The 16,240-nt window shown below is 46.0% G+C and overlaps 1 protein-coding gene and 1 long non-coding RNA gene across 3 annotated transcripts in view; both read left to right on the top strand.

Moving 5' to 3' along the window:
* The window catches only part of SLC2A4RG (SLC2A4 regulator), a 48,195-nt gene extending 43,717 nt beyond the window's left edge, over positions 1–4,478 (top strand). For both annotated transcript variants that reach the window (XM_083744278.1, XM_083744277.1), the window contains one exon: positions 1,272–4,478. In XM_083744278.1, the coding sequence (XP_083600404.1) occupies positions 1,272–1,383 (112 nt within the window). In that variant the 3' untranslated portion in view covers positions 1,384–4,478. The remainder of the gene's footprint in view (positions 1–1,271) is intronic.
* Positions 4,479–5,065: 587 nt separating this feature from the next.
* On the top strand, positions 5,066–7,904 carry LOC310847225. The gene is made up of 2 exons (XR_014565682.1): positions 5,066–6,592; positions 6,702–7,904. It is a non-coding gene; the product is annotated as an uncharacterized lncRNA (long non-coding RNA).
* Positions 7,905–16,240: the final 8,336 nt, after the last annotated feature.

Consider the following 16,240-nt stretch of genomic DNA (forward strand, 5'->3'; position numbering starts at 1 on the left):
TTCTCGGTAGTGGCACCCGCCCTGTGGGACGCCCTACCACCAGATATCAAGGAAATAAACAACTATCTGACTTTTAGAAGACATCTGAAGGCAGCCCTGTTTAGGGAAGTTTTTAATGTTTGAAGTTTTATTCTTTTTTCAATGTTCTGTTGAAAGCTGCCCAGAGTGGCTGGGGGAACCCAGTCCGATGGGTGGGGTAGAAATAATAATAATAATAATATATATTGGAGTGTGGCCTTCCTACATCACTTGCTAACTGATCCTTCCTCTAAGCTGAAGTTGCCTGGGGTCGGCCCTAGGATCTCCTACCTTAGAGAAGTGGGTGTTTGGCCAAGGCTTGACCTCTCCTGCTTCCTGTGCTCTAAACCGGCGGCTGTTCGACCTAGCTTATGGTCTGTGTGTGTGGTTTGGGAGCTGCACGGTCACGGGGAGGGGGGGGGAGAATGCTGTCCAGGGTTGTAAAGACTGCAGAGAGAATAACTGGGTGCACTATTCCCACCTTGGATCAAATCTATGCTTCCAGGTGCCATAAGAAAGCTGCAGAGATAGCGCAGTATAGGGCGCACCCCGGAAATGATCCCTTTCAGCTTCTGCCTTCTGGAAGAAGGTACAGGGTTATAAAGACTAGGACTAGCAGCCTTAGAAATAGTTTCTATCCAAACGTGATTTTGGTTTTAAACGCAGTGTAAGGTAGTCTCTATGGGAGTAAAGGAAAAAGGACCCCTGACCATTAGATCCAGTCGTGGCTGACTCTGGGGTTGCGGCGTTCATCTCGCTTTATTGGCTGAGGGAGCCGGCGTACAGCTTCCAGGTCATGTGGCTAGCATGACGAAGCCGCTTCTGGTGAACCAGAGCAGTGCACGGAAATGCCGTTTACCTTCCCTCCGGAGTGGTACCTATTTATCTACTTGCACTTTGACGTGCTTTCAAACTGCTAGGTTGGCAGGAGCAGGGGCTGAGCAACGGGAGCTCACCCCGTTGCGGGGATTCGAACCGCCGACCTTCTGATTGGCAAGTCCTAGGCTCTGTGGTTTTACCCGCAGCGCCGGAGTATATTGTATTTAATTATGGGGTATCAGAGTTTTTTGGGGGGCTAACCAAGCTGGGATAGCCGGCTTGTTGGTTTTGAATGTCTGATGTCGATTTTTTCAATTTCGTTGTTCTGTATGGGACAATGACAATAATCGTATCGTATCGACCTGTCCGCACAGGCGGCAGCTCCTCCTCTCTCCCTCTCCCTCAACGGCCTTTTCCTCTCTGCCTCTTTGCAGGAAGCCTCGTGGCGAGGCCAAGAAGTGCCGCAAGGTGTATGGGATGGAGAACCGAAACATGTGGTGCACGGCCTGTCGCTGGAAGAAGGCCTGCCAGCGGTTTGTCGACTGAGCCGAGTCCCCCTGCGGCCCAGCTCCGGGGAGGCCGCCCGCCTGGGCTCTTCCCCCTTCTTGTCGCGCGATTTGCACTTCTGTGCCTTCCAGCCTGACCTTCCTGGCCGTCCGCCCCCCTTCCTGGCAGCACCTCCCTCTCCCCGCCCCCCGGCCCCCACCCAAGGTGGGGACTCACATCTGTGCCTTGGCTCAGGAAAAAGGAGAGTCTGCTGCGGACGGTGGCAGTGTAGCTTTGCAAGGAAGGAACCCCTGCCTTTCCCAAGATGTGCACGGCCCAGGCAGGCTCTCTCGACCCCCATAATAGGAACACTCTGATGCTTTCCCCCCCTAACCTTTTTTTTTTAAAAAAAAATACCTGCCACCAACCTTCCTTGGCCAAATGGCAGCTTTTCCCACATCCGCACATGTGAAGATCGAGCCTTTTTTTCTGTTGGGGGGTGTGTGTTTCTGTTTGAAATAAGCTATTTCTTTTCCTTCTCCCCATATCCTTGCCTCCTCCCCTTTGTAGCCTTAAGGTCAGGGGTGGGGAGGCTGTAGCCTCCCAGAAGATGCTCAGCTGCAGCTCCCAACATCCCTGGCCGGGGCTGATGGGAGTTGGAGTCCAGCAGTCCTTGGAGAGGGTTCCCCACCCCTGCTCTCTAGGGTCTGAGGTGGGGGGGGGCAGCCAGCAGTGCCCTGTGAGACGGCTGCCGAACCCAAAGAGCCAATTTGAGGCAGGCTGAGCCAATGGTAGCTCTTCCTGCCCTCCAGCGGAAAGGAGAACAAGTTTTTATCCCATGGCTAACGGAGAACAGAGACTTTTGCACCTGGGCTTTCCTCCTCTTCTCCTTGTGCATTTTCTGTTTCATTATTTTGCTTTGGTGAATCAGGCATTCGACAGAAAGGAAGATGCCCCAGTCTCCAGCACCTTCAGCTGTTTTCACGTATTGGTTGCAACACAATTTTCAGAAACAGAAAGGTGTTTTTGTCTGTTTTTGTATAGGTTTTGAAGGTAGCGAGTCTAATCTAGGACTCGCAGTTGCTGGGGGGGGGTTGAATCTGTAGGGTGTCCTCGGAGCCTGAGAAGTTTTATCTCCTCGTCTTCATTCACTACCTGCCTTCTCCCTTCCACCTCCACCCTCCAAGGCATGGTGAAGAAGGCTGTATTATAAGAAACGTCCAAACTTTTGCAACCTGGCTTAAGAATGGTCCCATGGTGGATTTGAAAACCTTGAGTCTCTTGCCAGAAATAAGCTATGCACGGGAAAAGGCAGCCTGCTCTCCCCCCCCCCCCCCACAAGAGCCGGAATGAATTTGCATTACAAGTTACTCTGACCACACAAAGGAACACTTCAACTTCTGTATGTGCAATCCCAGACTCTCTCGAATTTTGTGTGTGCCGTCAGGAAATCAGGAAATGGATCTGCAGCAGGTTTTGACTCGGGTGCCAGATGTGGGTGGCAAAGTTGAAATTTCAGTGACAAGATTCGCAGCTCCCTCCCACCCGACAATTCTGGCTCGAATTTGAATTTTGGAATCAGGATTTTCTGAGTTTTGTATTCGGAGGAAACTTGCCAAATGTCGAACATTGAGGTTTCATTTTGGTCTGTTTTTCCATCTCCCTTCCACCTTCTGAACTGCTGCGGCTTATTTTGGGGGGGAGTAATTGCCATTTTGTAGCTGTTCTTGGGGTGGGGTGGGGTCCGAACCAAGCAGTGGTGAGCTTGCTTGCACTTAAATGCACCAGATGCCAGAATGATGTGCTTTAAATGGAATTAGTCCAATGCACCTGTGTCACTGGACACACAGTGCAAAGGCATGACCTTTCCAGCCCCCCACCTCAAGCAGTCTCTTGGGTCTACCTTGCATTTGGGTGGGGAGGGGTCACTCTTGTGCAGTGGAAGTCCGCATTGCAGCTGTTTCCCAAACCTTTTTTTTTTTTAATTTGGGAAAGTGAACATTGATTTTTATTTTTTCTCAAGTATCGCACCTGTAAAACATGTTGATATTCTTACCCAAATTTCATCCACCTCCATAAATATTTAGCTTGGCTGTTAGAATCCCCCCCCCTTTTTTTTTGTTTTAGGAGCCAGGTCTTTATAACCAAACCAATCCCGTTAAGGTTTTAAATGTTTCACCCTTTGTTTTTGTTTTTTAATTATTATTTTCATGCCACACTTCAACCCCTGAGATGTTTCTTGTAGCTAAAATAGCTACTTGTCTGAAAGACAGACCTTGTAAAGTTTGGTAGCTATTAATGGGAATCCATGGTCCTCAGATAAAATCTGCTTTTAGCCAAAATGTACCCAGAGGGAACCGCGCTGAAACGACAAGCGGCGGCAGGAGTGCGTCTCCATTCTTGCGCCGCTGCCTTATTTCAGCGGCATTTGCACATGTGTTGCACATTTCCAAGGTGCTTGCGCCTGTCATCCTCATGCTTTGAAAATGAGGACGATCAGCTTTGGGAACCAGATTGCCGGGAAATGCCTCATTTGATCGCCACTCTTTGCACTACACCAAACTGCACAAGGATTTGAGGTTTTTTTTGGAGTATGATGTTCTTTAAGAAATCGAATGGTAGCAAAGTTTGCATTTTTAAGGCCTGCCGCCCCGTAATACACAAGGTGAACGTTAGGTGGTTCCAAAAGTTTGGCTTCCATTTTTGTAGAGGTAATGAACCTCACTCCCCAACCTGCAGCTTGCTCCCTCCCTCTCACTTTAAGCAAAACTGCACTGGCTAGTGAGAGAGGTAGTTCTTCTCTCTCCCCGCCACCCTCGCCCCCCATTTTTAAAAAAAGCTTTGCTGTGCAGTCTCTTGCCTGCAGTGGAACGGACAAAGTCCTCCCGAGTCGGCCACAATTGTTGTTAACTGTTGGAAGATAATCAGCCCTTTCCCCATAACCCCTATTCAAAGTGGCCTTTTCTAGACGAAGGCTGCGGTCCTTTGTGTGCTTATGTAGCAGTACGCCCTCTTGAGGGACTTGCTTCTGAGTAAGCAGTCAGATTGTGCTGCATGGCAAGCAACTGTGTGTGTGTTTGTGTGTATGTATGTGTTCAGGAAGCTTTATTTTATATATAAATATATATAAAAGCAGCTTTGGAATCTGTTAAAAAGTTCAGATTATTTTATTGTATGAAATCTTGGGTGCCCCCACCTTGGAGACATATTAGAGCGGCAGCTCTCCATTGAATGTAGACTTACTTCTGAGTAAGCGTGGGCAGGATTGCGCTCCAAGGGTCTGAGACTTGCTTGGAAGCACTTGCATGTGAACCCAGCTGAAGTGGATGGGACTTACCTCTGAGTAGACATGGTTAGAACATGAGACCAACCATAGATGTTCCCGTTCCAAGAGTATAAATTGGAGGTGTTGCTGGTACCTCTCTCATATATATATATATATATATATATATATATATATATATATATATATAAATAAAATATCCATGCACATGGGAAGTTTTAAAATCACGGCAGAGTAAATGCGAAGTTAGAATCTTCCTCACATGCTTGTTTTGTATAGCCAGGGAATTTTCTAACCTGGAACAGCAGCAATTCCCACTGTCTGCAGTAGCAAGCCACTATAAGTGCCAGCAGAAGACTGAAAAGAATCCTAGTCACATGACTTGGCTTGTCCAGGTATGAGCCCCCACCCTTCTCTGTTAAATAGACTGCCACCTTGTGGCTGGAGGTCAAGTATGGTATTGGGTTAAATCAGTGGTTTCCTTGCAGTTGTTCCTGCCGCAAGAAGCCAACTGAGATGAGGGCTTATCTCCACTTCCTCTCCCCCGGTTGCTCCCCCCCCCCCCCGAAAACCGCGCTCTAGTACTCAATTGAGCAAAATGCAATTGGGTTTCCTGCAGTTTGCTGTTGGTTGTGTTTTTCCCAGGGAAAGGAGAAGACAGTGGGGGAAACGGCTCAGAACCGTGCTTCCTAGGCATTGGAGAAGCTCAAGTGTAGACAAGCCCTGACACAGTTGCATGGAATTTGCATGTGATAGTTAATATGTATAGGAGCACAGACATGCTGACTTTCAGATTGGGGGATAGAGAGGAGTCCCACGGTCAGATGCAAAAGGCTTGGGATCCACCCCTGGAGGGAGGGCTTTTTGTCCTCAGAAGTTTCAGCAGAAGCAAAACACTTTCAAAACACAGCCGAGACGCCTCGAGCAGTTTACATTTCAACTGGGATATTCACAGTTTGAAATCTTACCTTAAATATTTATCGGTGGCATTTTAGCACATTGCTTCTAAATCACCGTAAGCCTTAAAAAAAGAGATAGAAAAACCCGTGCAAGTAATAAAAAGGAGGGGTGGGAGAGATCAGTGGTTGCCCTTTCTTCAAGTAAAATTTGCAGTGCCCAGCAGTGATATCCAGCTAACGTTGCATCTGTGCAAAGATTTAAACTTGTGCACTAGACTGCCCTCCTCTACACACCCTCCCGGCACACCATCCTAAATTTTCTCTGGGTGGTTGATGGTGGTGGGAACCCAGAGCATATTTAGGAGAGAGCATTGGGTGGGTGGGGGATCTATTGCACTAGTTGAAATCTGTGCGCTGATGGAGCAAGTTCCTTAGTTCTACTTTGTATACACCCCCTGTGCTGCCGGCAGTTAGAAAAGGCAGTCAAACATGCTGGGAGAATAATCTCTGGCTCTTGGCAGTGATGTGACCAACTATCGGATTCCCAAGTCGCGCTTGTTGCTGTGTATTAGATCACTTTCAAGAGAGTTTGCACAAATCTCAAGCCCCATTTTTTTTGCAGTAAGTGGCCAATATTTGTTGGATCTTGACAATGCCAGATACAGTTGGTGAAGTTTCCCCACTTGAATTCCCAGAATTAGGTTCTGCCCTGTGCATATCTTTTGGACCTTTTAAGATTTGAGTGGGATTATAGCCATTAACTAAATCCTCAAACATGCAATGTTTAAGGGCGGTCAGATAAAACAGAATAAAAGGGTCTTGGGGGAGTAGGTTGGGGGAAATACCAGGTTTTTGACTGGCATCCTATCTCTTAAAAACTCCCTGCAGGTAAAAAGCTAGCACAGCATAGAGCAGGGCTGCGTGAGATCCCTTCTCAATATGCTGAATTTCCACTTCCAGGGAGTTGTTTTACGAAGGGGTGCATTCAACTCCGGTTTCTACAAGCTGCTGCTTCTTGTGTAGGCTAAGTCTAGCATCCATCCAGGGCTTTTGTGATTCTGTAAATGCCATTTTAATGGCCAGACTGGTCTGGCCAAGACTGTGCCAGCCAGAAATGCCCTCTTCTTACTGGTCAAGAGCTGTTGGGTTAGATTAAGCCCTTGGTGGGGAGACGAGGGTGGCCGGTAATTTCCAAGTGGAGGTCAACACAGAGCTTGCAGTGCCTGGGATGTTCCTCTACCCTCCTTTTTGTGAGGGACTCTGGCTTCTCTGAGGAAAGGTTGTCATTCCGCAACCTGCCTGAACAGTTTCTTTGCCATTAGCAACTGCAAGCAGCAGAGAATGCATGTAAAAATTCCCCAGCATAAAGATGCTTTTAACTTGATTTATATTTATGGCCTTGTCTGTTCTGTACATTGCTTTGAATATCAATCTAGCAAAGCAAAACAACACATTAAAAAGTGGGACAGCTCACTGTTGGCAGGTGCAACAAAATTGGGTCAAATTGCCGGCTGGGCCTTGCATCAGTGGAATGTGGAACATGCCTGTTGGTTCTGGGAATCATCCCTGGCAGGGCTAGACTGTCTGTAAATGAGGATTGGACAGTGTGTCAACTTGATCATAATCTCAGATCAGAGGCAGCCGGCTTCAGAAGCCTTTTGTGGGTGTTAAGTGTTATTGCTGTATTCTGCTTTTCAGAGAATGGCCAGAAGGTGAGGAACTGATTTTGCCATAGTATCCCAAACCCCCCTCGGAGGTTGCAAGGCTCTGAGATTAAATTGGCACTTCCTTTTTGTAGCCGGGACATCTGCAGTTATGGAGAGTGTATACTTTTGACATTGAATGTATCTTCCCCATGTTTTGATGACTGTTTTTTTTTTAGGGCCACAGGCAGACAAATCCTTTTCTAGATCAAGAATCTCCCACCTGTGACACACAACTCAGCTAGGAGAGCTATGGTGCTATTAGCAAAACACAAACACTTTTTTTCTGTGTGTGTGTATAAAAATAGCAAGCTAAAACATTCCTAAGTGCTGCCACAGCAAGAAATGTATTTTGAAAAGCTTTTTTAAAAAAAACAACAACAAAAAACCAAGAGAAGAGGAGGAAACCAAACTAGGATTTTTGTTTTGCTACGGTTGGAAGGATATTTACACAGCCCAGAATGCGACAAACAGTTATCTTCTTTCCCTGCCCCCCCCCCCCCTTAAGGAACCTTTTCTTTCAGGATGTTCGAAGTGTGGAGGTGGCGCTTCTTGTATTGACTGTGTTTGCGTGTATGTCTGTATGTGTGTGCTGTGCTGTGCTCAGGTGACCTTTGGTATCAGAGGAAGCGTGCCAATCAAATTGAGACTTTTATCAGATATTCAGAGGGAAAAAAAGTTGTTGTTTTTCAAGAATATGCTTGTGTCTTGGTCTTTCTGGGTTTTGGGGTTATTTATTGCATGTATAGCCTGCCTTTTTCTCCAGGGAGCTCAAGGTGATGTATATGGTTTTCTGCCCTCCTTCGTTTAATCCCAAAAACAAACCTGCGAGGTATGTTAAGCTGAGAGGCAGCAATTGGCCCAAGAGCTGCATGGCCAAGTGGGGATTTGAACCCCAGGCCCTATTCCAATAGTCCAACCACTAAACCACACTGACCCTTTTGAAGTGGGAGACAACGGGTGGCTTTTATGGGAAGGGGGGCTCTTGTATGTAAATCACTTTCAAAAGTGTTTGTTCAGACCCAAAGACTTCTGCATCATCCTATCAGCAGCATTGAGGAGTGATTGGTAGATAGCTAATGGAAAAAGAATGGAGTCAGTCTCCAGGTTGACTCTAGTGGAGAGCTATCAGGTCTGCTTTGTTTATTCCCAGGTGGACATAGGCTAGACACCCTAATTCAGTTAATTTCAACATGAAGTTGCTAATATTTATTAAACTTCTGTGCCACCTTTCATCCAAAGACCACAGGGCAATTTACAATACAGTGGTACCTCAGGTTACATACGCTTCAGGTTACATACGCTTCAGGTTACAGACTCCGCTAACCCAGAAATAGTGCTTCAGGTTAAGAACTTTGCTTCAGTATGAGAACAAGAAATCGTGCTCCGGTGGTGCGGTGGCAGCAGGAGGCCCCATTAGCTAAAGTAGTGCTTCAGGTTAAGAACAGTTTCAGGTTAAGTACGGACCTCTGGAACGAATTAAGTACTTAACCTGAGGTACCACTGTACAACAATATAAAAAGGTAAAGGATATCTGGACAGTTAAGTCCAGTCAAAGGCGACTCTGGGGTTGCGGCGCCCATATTGCTTTCAGGCCGAGGGATCTGGCGTTTGTCCACAGACAGCTTTCCAGCTTTGTCCACAGACAGCTTTCCAGGTCATGTGGCCAGCAGGACTAAACCGCTTCCGGCGCAATGGAACACTGTGGTGGAAACCAGAGCTCACAGAAACGTTGTTTACCTTCCTGCCACAGTGGTACCTGTTTATCTACTTGTGCTGGTGTGCATTCGAACTGCAGGGTTGGCAGGAGCTAGGACAGAGCAATGGGAGCTCACCCCGTCGTGGGAATTCAAACTGCCAACCTTCTGATCGGCAAAGCCTAAGAGGCTCAGCGGTTTAGACCACAGCGCCACCTGCGTCCCTTCATAACAATATGTAGCATAGTAACAAACAATAACACGCATACCCCCATGCATAGTTTAAAAAGGCTAAGGATTGTTTAATTAGGCAGAGGCCTGGGAGGAGGAGAATGATTTCGCCAGGAGTCTCAAGATATGTAACAAAGGTGCCTGGCGAGGCTCCCTGGGGGGAGCATTCCATAAATGGGGGGCCACCACAGAAAAGGCTCGTTCTCATGTTGCCACCCTCTGGACCTCTTGTGGAAGAGGCACACACAGAAGGTCCTCACATGATGATCACAGGTTGGTTCGTATGCGGAGAGACTGAGAGATTGCAGTCCTGAGCTGCTTTAAGGCTTTTCATAGGTCAAAACCAGCCTTTGCCAACCTGCTGTCCCCTCCAGCCATTTTGGATTACAGTACCCATTTGCCCCAGTCGACACATCTGTGTGCCAAGTTAGCGAAAGCTGGTGTTTGCCAATGCCTCACTCTCAACAAGGGCCAACTGGGAAAGATTCGCTGTGTACGGTACTGCCAGCACTCAGGCTTGCCTCAATCTGCTTCACCCCTCCTGCGGTTTTGCAGAAGCAAAATACTGCAGCGCAAGCAGGGCGAACGTTTGCTTGCTTTGCACAATTGGCACACGTTGCAGAAGGAAGTTCTGCTGAACATCTGTCTCCCCCTAGCAGCAAAGGGTTAGATGTGCATCTGGAGGCAGACAGAAGGGCTGTGTGCATACAGTCGGGGAGTTGGTAATTGACAGTGGATTAGTGCACTTCTCTGACATAAACATGTACTAGACCTGTTTTAAGAGTATGGGAATGATGAGCTGCTCCTCTGGGTCAACAGTGCTCCCTGCACATAGAAAACTAGCACATCAGGAACAAGTGTTCTAGCTTTCTCCCTGACACTTTTCTATATAGGTTTTTTTTTGGGGGGGGGCATCTATTCCAGTGGATGCAGGTGGCGCTGTGGGTTAAAGCCTCAGCGCCTAGGGCTTGCCGATCGAAAGGTCGGCGGTTCGAATCCCTGCGGCGGGGTGCGCTTCCGCTGCTCGGTCCCAGCGCCTGCCAACCTAGCAGTTCGAAAGCACCTCCGGGTGCAAGTAGATAAATAGGGACCGCTTACCAGCGGGAAGGTAAACGGCGTTTCCGTGTGCGGCTCTGGCTCGCCAGAGCAGCGATGTCACGCTGGCCACGTGACCCGGAAGTGTCTCCGGACAGCGCTGGCCCCTGGCCTCTTAAGTGAGATGGGCGCACAACCCCAGAGTCTGTCAAGACTGGCCCGTACGGGCAGGGGTACCTTTACCTTTACCTTTACATCTATTCCAGTAGTATAGGATAGCTAGGCCTACATTGCACTCTCTTACTGAAACCTTGGTGCAGTCAAGCCTTCTGAAATTAGGTTCAGCCTTCTAAAATAAGGCGAGTAGAATGAAAGTGTCATGTATCCTCCTTTATACCCAGGGTGGTGGTGGGGTCATATTTTTAAAAATCAGATAAATGCCTTACTGTTAAAATATTTTTGAGTTATTCCTAAGGAAGTGGAAGAAAATGCTTTACAAATCCTTCATAATCAGCAGGCTGCTTTTTGTCAAGTTCTCTCCCCCCCCTCCCCAACAGCTTACAAAGCAAAATACACTTGAAATATCCCACAATGGGTCTCTCCCTCGCACCCTGTATTGACTATATTTCGCAGCCATGTTTGATTCCTTGTGCAGGGAGGGAAGCTATGGGAAGCAGCTTCATGGGCACAGCTCTCCGTGCTGAATCATGCCAAGACGGGGTTGTGGACGTTCAGCACTGGGCAGGGAATAGCACTGTTACACCCATGTTTTCAGTGCTGCATGTGAGTTTTCAAACCAAATTCTCCCCAACAGCCAGGGTCGAAAAGGGGGATTCTAATACTTAAAGAGACTTCAAGGTATTGGGTCTCTGTATTTATTAAATCACTTTGGATCCCTTTGAACATGATCTAGCTCCAGATACATATTTTGCTGTGCATATCAAATGTGTCGGAGACTGCTAAATCGTACAGCAGTTTTCCCATTTTCCACAAATGTACATGGCATACGACTATGTGGATATTGCAGGTTTTATTTCCACCCCTTTTCCAAATGACTTGTAAGATGGAATTCACATTTTTCACAGCTGCTGCAACATGTTCACTGAGTTACCCACTATGACACTAAGATCCCCTTTTTTTGGTTGGTCACCATGAGCTCAAGAACCAAGGGGTCAAGGGGTCATGGCTGCAAGCTTCTCCCTGTTGACAGTAGGGGGGGAAATGTATGTGCACACCTCCATCTGTCAGTTTTGGGGCTTGCAGGGGAATCAAGTACCGTATTTTTCGCTCCATAGGACGCACTTTTTCCGTCTTAAAATCTAAGGGGGAAAGTCTGTGCATCCTATGGAGCGAATGCAGGGGGAGGCAGGAAGGAAAAGCCCCCAAGAGCCACACACAAGCTTCGCTCTCGCGGGCTTTTCCCCAGGAGGGAGAAGGGACTGACACGGCCAGTCAGTCCCTTCTCCCTCCTCTAGAAAAGTCATGCACAACCTCTCCAGCCGGGAGGAGGCTGCGCAAGGCTAAAGAGGAAGCCAGGGCAGCGAGCGCGATCCATCCCGCTCGCTGCCCTGGCTTCCTCTTCAGCCTTGCGCGCCTCTCCTGCCTTGATTCCCCCCTCTAAAAACTAGGTGTGTCCTGTGGCCTGGTGCGTCCAATAGAGCAAAAAATACGGTATTCAGTTTGATCTCACACACATTTTTTTCTGCTATAGGAGTAGGTCCCCATACACTCCACCTGCCCTATCTGCAAATAGCTCAGGTCAAGAACAGGAAATTGTAAGAAGCATGTTGAAACTTAAAAATAGAAACCGATACTTTAAGCAGCAATATCCCAGTTTATTGAAACAGACTGATTTTTGCAAGTATGTCTAAGTTAATCTCATGACAAAGTAAATATAATCGGCTTGGCAGACCTCTGGCACTCGCCTAGACAGACAGGAAAGTGTGAGATCATCTAGAAAATAAGGTCATAGTTACCTGAACTACAATGACAGAAAATCAGTACAAACACACACTCTTTTCCCAACTGACTTCTGGGTCCTAAAATCTCCCCATATCCCACAAAATATTAAACATCGGCAATACAAACACAGGTTTATAATAATATATAAAGTCAGTATAATATAGAATATTCCCAGCAAAAAAAATAATCAACAATGTTCAAACACTGCCCTCTTTTGTTTGCTTTAGTTACATTTTAGTAGACAGGTTTAAGCACGCTGAAAAATAAATATATTTATATTTATATATATGAAAGCACACCCCCACACATACACACACACACATGGCATCCCTTACCATGAAGGAATTCTTTTAAAATAAACAAGGCAGAAATTCAAACCATACGATAGAGAACCTTAAAAAATAAAATAAAAACCCAGTTCAGTATGGCTTAAGAGTTGCACATGTCACAGAATGAACTAAAAGTAGGTTATCTTCAATCATATTGCAAAGTTTCCAGTTACTGAACTTTTTTATTAGAGCTTCTCTCTTTTTACTTAAAAGTGGTGGTGGTGGGGAGATGTGTAACATTGGAAGCATAAGCCCGATTGTGAAAAGCCTTATCCGAAGGTAGCCAAGCTTTTTGGCCAGATATGCCATATTCATAGGGAATCAAAACATACTAATTTTGGGCATCTCTCCTGTGCTTACCTCGTTAAGAAGGATGTGAGTCACACTCCTGAATAACTGAATTTAATTCAGACACATGTATGCAGGAGAGCTTCCGGGTATAAACCCAAAAATACATAAAAATTCATGTTACCCAGCCTGCAGAAATTACACTGCCCATTGAGTTGTACGATCAATGGTCTGAGATGAGAAGAGCCCAACGACCTTTTTGTTCCCCCTGCTGTAGGGGGATGTTCTCCTGCACAAGCCTCTTTGAAATGCAGGGCAGCATTCGACAAGGAAGTTAATCCCTGATTAAAATACACACGTGTGCAGAACAATTCCATTTCTTCTTTTTTGGTAACACAAAACGCCAATCTTAAAATGAGCAGAGCACCCTGAATGCATGTTTTGTTTCATAGCTCAGGTTCTATAAATGCTAGAAACTTCTTGTTCTTAAAAAATGAAACTTGGAATCTCAGGATTATGATTCGTCAGGGAAAAGAATGCCACTCCTCCCTCCTGGTAGATGCATATTTTTTGCTTGCAAAAGTCCTGAGTTCAATTCCTGGTAATGCTAGTTAAACAGAGACAAAGGGAAGACTGCTGCCTGTGTGGTCTTGGAGGGCTGCTGCCAGTCAAAGAAACAATGCTGGACTCAGTGGACAACACACCGACCAGCTCAACATCATGATCAAAGCAGCATGAATCAATTAAAAAAGGTACAAGCAAAATAATAACAGGAAGATGAAATGATTAGGAGCTCAATATGTTTAAAACTATATATATATATATATTGCAACACTGCTCAGATTCTTAATTGCAACGTGCTTACCACAGAAAAATGCATATGAAATGCTTAAAATCAATGAAATTGATTTCTAATACTAGGGTGCAAAATCTTTATAGCTGCTTTACAGCTTCCAAGTCACAAACCTACCAAAGTCTAATGTGGGGGGAAAGACCATAGAAAAGTAACTGCAGCCAATCGCCTCATCTGAGTCACATCCTCTATAGCAGTGTTTCCCAACCTTTGGTCTCTAGCTGTTTTTGGACTACACTTCCCATCATCCCTAACCACTGGTCTTGCTCGCTAAGTATGATGGGAGTTGTAGTCCAAAAACAGCTGGAGACCCAAGGTTGGGAAACACTGCTCTATAGCAGTCATAGGCAAACACCGGCCCTCCAGATGTTTGGAACTACAATTCGCATCACCCCTAGCTAACAGGACCAGTGGCCAGGGATGATGGGAATTGTAGTCCCAAAACATCCGGAGGGCCGGAGTTTGCCTATGCCTGCGCTATAGGCCAGGCATGGCTAAACTTGGCCCTCCAGATGTTTTGGGACTACAACTCCCATCATCCCTTGCTAACAGGACCAGTGGTCGGGGATGATGGGAATTGTAGTCCCCAAACACCTGGAGGGCCAGAGTTTGGCCATGCCTGCCATAGGCAGTCTATGAGACCGCTAAATCTATCAATCATCTCCAATCGGCTGATACTTTGCAGCCTTGCCAGCATCTTCTTCATAGTTTACAGTGGTTGCTAGACCCCAAATGGGCTTGCTGTATTTTCTTGGCAAAACAAAGCACTGATCTAATTCATAGAATCGTATAATTGGAAGGGATTCTAAGGGTCATCTAGTCCAACCCCCTGAAATGCAGGGATCTCAACGAAAGCATCCCCGACGGATTGCCTCCAGCGAAGGAGAGTCCACCACCTTCTGCAGGGGTCTGTTATGCTGTCAAACAGCTCTTTCCCTCAGAAAGGCCTTCTTTAATGTTTAATCACACCTACCCAGCATGAAAGCAGCCCAGCATGACCTTGATCCTGTTCTAGCAGCCTACAGGTGAGTGCAGAAATGTGGTTTGGTGAATCACAAGCCATGTAGGCTTTGTTTAAAGACAAGCACACAGCAGACACCCATTTGAGTATTCAAAATTAAGTGCCTACCTGCAGGGTTGGAGACACTGTCCACTTCCAGATAACACTCCTTGACTAGCAGAGCGACAGAAGAGGGCACAGACCATCCTGAGCAAAACCTAGTGAAGTGAACCAAACTCGTACGAGAACCCAAAACTGCTCAAGCTTCTTGAAAACCGTGTTTAAAAGAAGTTCCCAAGATCTTTGCAGTTTTTCTGAGATCGCAACACAGTGTACATCTGCAATGTTGTCACTGAGAAAGCTGAAACATTCACATTTCATGCGTCTCGTTGCTTCCACTTAGTCAAAATAGCACAGAAATTACACTAATAAAATGCATAAAATACAAGTGGCTCCTATTTAAAGAGAGAAAGAAAACCATTTTAAATAAAGCAAGCACTGGGGGGGAGGAGGAAAATGAATACAAAATCAAGTTTAACCAAGAAGAGGGAAAGGCAACATGGAAAGTCAATTCAGGGTGAGTGGTGCTTTCATAACTCTAGTGTTTTAGAGAATCATCTAGGTATAGATGCACTGTGGAAGGACGTGTGGATCCAGAATTGGCCTCCACAGTCACTTACGGACTCATTGTTAAAAACGTGTTTATGGAAGACAATCTTGCTCGGCTACGAGTGATTGCCGAAGAACAAGAAGATGATGCACCATGTATGAAGGTCCTTTGTCCCTATTCTATCATCACACCACATATGAACCAATAAAGACGCAACATGGAATTGGCAGTCTACATAACCAAAGTTCCCAAGGTAGGAGCCAGGAAGGTTCAAGAGAAAGTGAAAATTACTTCCATGGAGGTTTTCCTGCACTTTTGGTTTAAGTACTAACAAGCCAAAGTGAGTACACAGGGAATCACTTTGCAGATATGGCCAGCAAGGGTTGGTTTGTGTGTGAAATCCAACTGTCAAGTCAAGGTGGGAGGAAAATGGAATGTCTTAAATTAAGGAGTGTGCCCCCCAAACAAAAAAGCTTTATTCATGCCAAACACTAGGACTCCTCAAATCCTGATGTCCTTGGTTCCATACAAGATGATGGCAATGAAAAGGGAGTCAAGAGGAACTCAAATCTCCAGCATTTTCTAGAACTGCTATTAATCCATTGGGATTCTGTCATTTGGACAGCCAAGGCCTCCATTGTGCATAGCTTGTTTTCTATGGCGTTTAGAAACGTGTTTATGAAAGTCCAGTATTAAAACATTTGTCTTCCAGTTGAAATAGAATAAGCTCAAATGCAAGAAGAGTCTTGGATTCTAGCCCCTGCCCTGCAACCTCCCTTGAGAATATTAAAGTATTTGGTTATTGGCCATGTTTCCCTGGCTAAATAAAAACAATTCTGTACCCTTGTCTAGCAGCAGAGCAATCCACATTCATATAATAAAACTTTTCTTTGAGCTAGTTAAGCACTAAGAACATGGAGTAACTTCAGCAAGATAGCCTAAAACACACCAGTGAATGTGGTCTTGCGAAATGGTGGGGAGTGACAACGGATGGAGAGGAAGAAAAGAAGTGCATAGAAAAATAAAA

This window comes from Podarcis gaigeae (assembly GCF_964106915.1).
Source record: "Podarcis gaigeae genome assembly, chromosome: 6".
Taxonomy (NCBI): Eukaryota; Metazoa; Chordata; class Lepidosauria; order Squamata; family Lacertidae; genus Podarcis; species Podarcis gaigeae.